Genomic DNA, 5,139 nt, shown 5'->3' on the forward strand with positions numbered 1-5,139 from the left:
TCTCAGCTGCATTAGATGCTGTTTTAATGCTATATTTACATTTAAAATCTTGCATATTTTAAAGTTGGCCTGTAGCCTGAAACATTTTTGCTCACAGTGTCCATAAGAAACGATCAGTTGTTTATTCCTCGTACAAACTTCTATGTCGTGTGTTTTATCATGTGGAGGAAGCTCCTCATTATGAAAGCATGTAAAGTTTCAGCGTTTTAATCTTCGTAAGTCGCTTATCCACGGAGGAAGAGCAGCGCTAACGTTTCTGTGAAGGAGAACACGCTGACACTTTGTAAAGAAGTCACTTTATTTGAAGTGCAGTGCTTCAAAAGTAACAGTATTCATCGTTTCTTCACATTCTGTGCAACGGATTAGAGAAAGAAAAAGAAAAAATACTGTACACGTTGGTATGAAAAGTTTCTGACCTGGTATCATTCCAGCTACAGCGGCGTTTAAGGTTAGAATGTGGATGTTTTTTCCCCACGAGCTAGCACCAGCTGCCGGTCTCCGTTTTTATAAATACACAAAACACCTTCTAAAATAAAAATGTCTAAAGATTCATCACATTGCGAAATCGCCACTTCACCGAGTGAGCTTCTTCCTGGATGTAGTGCAGGAGGAGAGCCTCTGTCAGACAGCGCCGAGGTCTCCTCAGTCACGTCCTGATCAGCGCTCAGTGTTGCTGCTTTGTGTTACAGTAAGACAAACTTCACACACTCCCTCCACTGACACAACTCTAGCACAGATCAACTCCCAACCTTCTTCAAAGCAGAAACAGAGGTCCTCTGTTTGGATTTCATTGTATATATATAGATATAATAATTTAAAAAGCCTATTCGTCGTCATCAAGTGCATTGGAAAGTCCTTGTAGTCTGGCGATAGCAGCGCTGTGAGGAGGCGCGTTGGTGAAAACGGTCCCCACAAACAAAGGCGTCCCCCTCAAGATGTGGCTGATGACTGTGCAGGAGCCCGACACCTCGATGTGAAAGCCCAGATGTCTGAGCTGCTCGTCTGATTGCAGCGAGGTCTGACTTGACGGAGACGCAAAGAACTGTTGTGGGAGAAGAGGTGAAGAGAATTACACGTGTGCCTTCTGAGAGAAATAAACAGAATATTAACATTCCTCTAAATCAGACTGTTCCCCTGGTAAACTTTAACTAACTCTCTCATTGGAACATATCTTTCAGCCTTTTGACTTCTACGTGAAACATTTCCAGGAAGTGCTAAAAACTCATCGTGTTTCCAGAACGTCCTGCCAAAAATCTGTTCTCACTTACTGTAAAAAGCACCTGCAGGATTAAGTAACAGAGAGAATTCCCAGTAAACAGTGATAACAGCACGTTTCTCAACCTTATCTGTGCTTCGTGACCATAAAGCCACAGTGCTGAAACACCTAAAGTCCCTGGTTTTCACAGTTACCACACGCCTAGCTCAGGAGATCACGACTAAACAGAAGAACTCACAGCTGCTCCCGTCGCCGGGTCGATGAAGTCGGCCCAGTATCCTGCCGTCCACAGAGCGAAGCACATCTCCTTTGCGCCGCTCACAAACTGCAGTTAGAAGAAATTTCACTCAGCAACTGCTTCAACATTTTCAAGCTTCCAAAATAAAGGTTGAGTGGACTCACTTTGTGAAGCAGCTGGTCTTTGTCCTGCTCTGCAGCCTCGTCCTCAAACCGGCTGCTGCTGCTGCTCTGTGTGACCGTCACCACGGTGATGGAGGCGGTCGGCGCCGTGGGGAACAGCAGCTCCAGATCTGACCCGCAAACGTTAATTATTACAGGGAAAAAAACAGGTGATGCAGTTCTCTTTAACTTCAGGATGAGCTTCTCTTACCTTTCCTCAACAGCTCAGGGCAGGAGCTGATGGAGCAGTCTGTGGCCGTCTGGGTGAAGTACTGCTCCGCTTTGTGGACTCTCGTGGATATCGGACCCAGTTTTCCCTGATAAATAAACAAACATTAATTTTAGACAACAGTGCTTAACTTGTACTGCTGGCTTTAACTAGGGATGTTAGTGGCTGTTAAATCAATAAACTGCCATTAATAACTTCCTACGTAATTTTTATTCTATTTATTTCACCTTTATTGAACCAGGTGAGTCCCACTGAGATTGCAAGATCTGTTTTCCAAGGGAGGCCTGGCCCAGACGGCAGCAGCACCAAGTTACAGGTATATGGTCGCTTGATGTCGACACCCACCCCACCACCAGTGACACCTCTATTTCCAGGAGTCCCACTCTCTAAACTACGTACTTCCATGACTTTGTTGGAGCAAAGATTTTACGGCTTAACGCCAACCCCCAACCTGGAGGACCAGGGGATCACTCTTAGTCCCAACCTTTCAACCTGTTTGGCATGAGTGACCCGACCAGGAGTACCAGGACTCCACCCAACATAGCTCTAGAGGTCAATGGAACACGCAAACTGCCCCACCACGGTAAGGTGGCGAACCCAACGGAACTTTCTATACCATTACTCTAGTCAATAATTGTGCAACCAGTCATGTGTGACTATTCTAAAACGTACGTGGAACTCATTGACGAACTGGGCCAGTATGAACTGTTGCCGCTCGGCGCTGCTCGTAGCCGTCAGTACATCAGGTACCGTCCTGTGGACCGGAACACTCTTTTGGTCCTCCATGCCTTCCAGGTGGCAGTCAAACCCAACGTTACCCGGTAGCTGGAAGCGCTGGTCCTGAGGTCCGAATGGTCCCATGCTCTCGTCAGGCCACACAGTTCTTGGACCTGCAGGCAAAAGACAAAGAATACTGTCGGTATGTGCCATGTTTGACTCATCATTTTGCCTCTACATGTTCTCTGAAAGTGCAATTTAAGAGAAAGACGTGAGTACAAAGAAACAACTCAATGAAATGTGAGTCATGAGCTCACCAACTTGAACAGGTGATTGGTTCTGTTAGTACTGGACTCACCTGAGTCTGTGTGTGAAACAGCAATATAAGGTTCATCTGAGCTTGCAGCAGAGAAGGTTCTGGTTCTGCCAACCCTGAGAGAAGTCAAAGCTTGATGGCCAGCAGCCTTAGATAGGACATATCTGCTTCGACCACACAGCACCTACAGAGGGACAACACCTCCTGTTAATGGCCAGCGATGTTTTCAACAAGACACGTGAAACAGGAACATCTGCAGCCGCATACTTTTGCTGTATGTTATCATAACAAGATAACAGATCTCTAGTCAGCTATTAACCCCCTGAATCCCAAAACCCAACAGCAGCAAAAAAAAAATTCATGAAACACAATTTACACACACAAAACTTTAAAAATAGAAAATAAATCAGTGACGTGCCGTTCATCTTTAAAGATAATAAAGTATTTATATTATACAGGTATTTGTCAAAAAACATCTGTTGGAATTCACCAGACCCTATAAAAAACAAACACAACCAAGAAGCCATGAGTGACTCAGCTGTGACCAACAGCAACATGACAGAAACTCAGCTGGACTCCAGGCTGTGCTCACACATAAGTGGTAGGAGGAGAAGCAAATTAAAAATAAATGTAGCTTAATATCTAGTAAAATATCTACAGTACGTAGAGTCATATGTTTTGTCTGTACTGGCAACACCTGTGGGGATTTGGGAAAATATCATACATGTTACTTCCATTTCTTTTTTATCTGTGATATAAGTAATTAAAGAAAAATTAACTTTCTTTTCTTTATTTTATTATTTATGGCATCAAAACTGTGCCATACTCCACAGAATGCATTTTTGAGTTCTCTATAGTTCAGGGCCATGGTTGTGCTGTTTCCACTGAGGTTCAGGACTTTATAAAGCAATAAAATAAAAAAACTAAAAACGAGACCACATTGAGGAAAAATGTGACATGAGCAAAGATGATCAGGACTTGCTTGATGTTCACAGAATTAATCTCAGTTTTTTAATAAGCTGCTAGTTTGAAAGTCGTTGTTAAACATCCAAATTTTGTGACATGGGTTTGTCGATTTTTAATCGTTAAATTATTGTGGAATCGTCGAATTATTTTAGCATTTTTGAGGTTAATCAAAACAAATTTAAACTGTAAGCAGGATTAAAATGTGAAGAACTGCCCATTGTACAAGTTGAAACAAAGCAATAGGCTGAACGTTAATAAATAATTTAGTATTCTGTGTGTACCTTCATGATAAGTAATTTCCTCTTATAATGACCATTTGTTTATATGGACTCTGGTGCAGCTTTCTGCTCATTAACATTGCATGACAGTTATGTAAGGCAAAGTTGATGTTATGTCACTTACACTGCTGGACATTGTGGCTCGTCTCTTTCACCTCTAGACTTGTAATCTGTTGGACAAAACGACAATAAAACACTTAGTATTCATCCCAAACAGCCTCTGAACTAATGTGCTGTGTTCAGTTTGCTCAGCAGAGTTACAGACCACAGCACACGGCTGACATGATGCAATGATTGCACGGATCTGAACAAGCGGCAGTAAAAGCAGCAGAGACCGTCGCTACCACATATTTATTCTCAGGGTGAACTTTTATCAGACAGAAATCGTCATAAAAAGCAACACGTTCGTCACAAACAAACAGCTAGCTAGCTAACAAACAGCTAGCTTTAGCTGATAAAGTCGGTCAGCTGACCCGCAGCTTTGACACTTTCCCTTTTCACCCAGTGTTCAAACCCTCCGTGTTCCGCTGTCACCTGACAAAACACCGCACAGGACGACCCAAAAACGGCCTAATATTCATTATGAAAGGTGAAAATAGAACTCTGTCAGTGGGAAATTATAATGAAAAGAACACGTTGTTCCTACCTGTCACCTCGCACGTCCGCTGAAATCCTGCCTTCGCAAAACAACGACGGGAAGCAGCGAGGGACAAAAACTGCTGCGCTTTTCCGTCACGCTTCTTCTTGATGGTGGATTTCAGGCGGTTGGAGTCCAGTGTTGATGCATCAGCGCCCCCTGCTGTGCGGCTGGTGTTGGTGTTCCAGACTCCCCATTTCTCTTCTATGCTTTTTAATCAGTTAATCCTGAACATTTGCTTTATTTATCTTTTATTTTGACTGTATTTAAAAGTCTTTATTTTTCTTTCTTTGTCTCAGTATTGCTCCCATATCATCCCAAAGTCACTCTTCAGTCTTAAACCCCTAAAAATTAATCTCTTTGTACGTTTAATATAATATT

At 42.9% G+C, this 5,139-nt stretch overlaps 1 protein-coding gene across 1 annotated transcript; it reads right to left on the minus strand.

Moving 5' to 3' along the window:
* Window positions 1-280: 280 nt before the first annotated feature.
* Window positions 281-4,823, minus strand: LOC103358249 (methylmalonic aciduria and homocystinuria type D homolog, mitochondrial-like). Its single transcript, XM_008283145.1, has 8 exons — window positions 4,768-4,823; window positions 4,246-4,291; window positions 2,920-3,061; window positions 2,517-2,734; window positions 1,827-1,932; window positions 1,619-1,746; window positions 1,455-1,541; window positions 281-1,042 (listed from the first exon to the last, which is right to left on the minus strand). The coding sequence occupies exons 2-8, from the start codon at window positions 4,255-4,257 to the stop codon at window positions 824-826; spliced, it is 912 nt and encodes a 303-aa protein (XP_008281367.1). The 5' UTR covers window positions 4,258-4,291; window positions 4,768-4,823; the 3' UTR covers window positions 281-823.
* Between the last annotated feature and the right edge of the window lie 316 nt (window positions 4,824-5,139).

This window comes from Stegastes partitus, unplaced genomic scaffold (genome assembly GCF_000690725.1).
Source record: "Stegastes partitus isolate 25-593 unplaced genomic scaffold, Stegastes_partitus-1.0.2 Scaffold298, whole genome shotgun sequence".
Classification (NCBI taxonomy): domain Eukaryota; kingdom Metazoa; phylum Chordata; class Actinopteri; family Pomacentridae; genus Stegastes; species Stegastes partitus.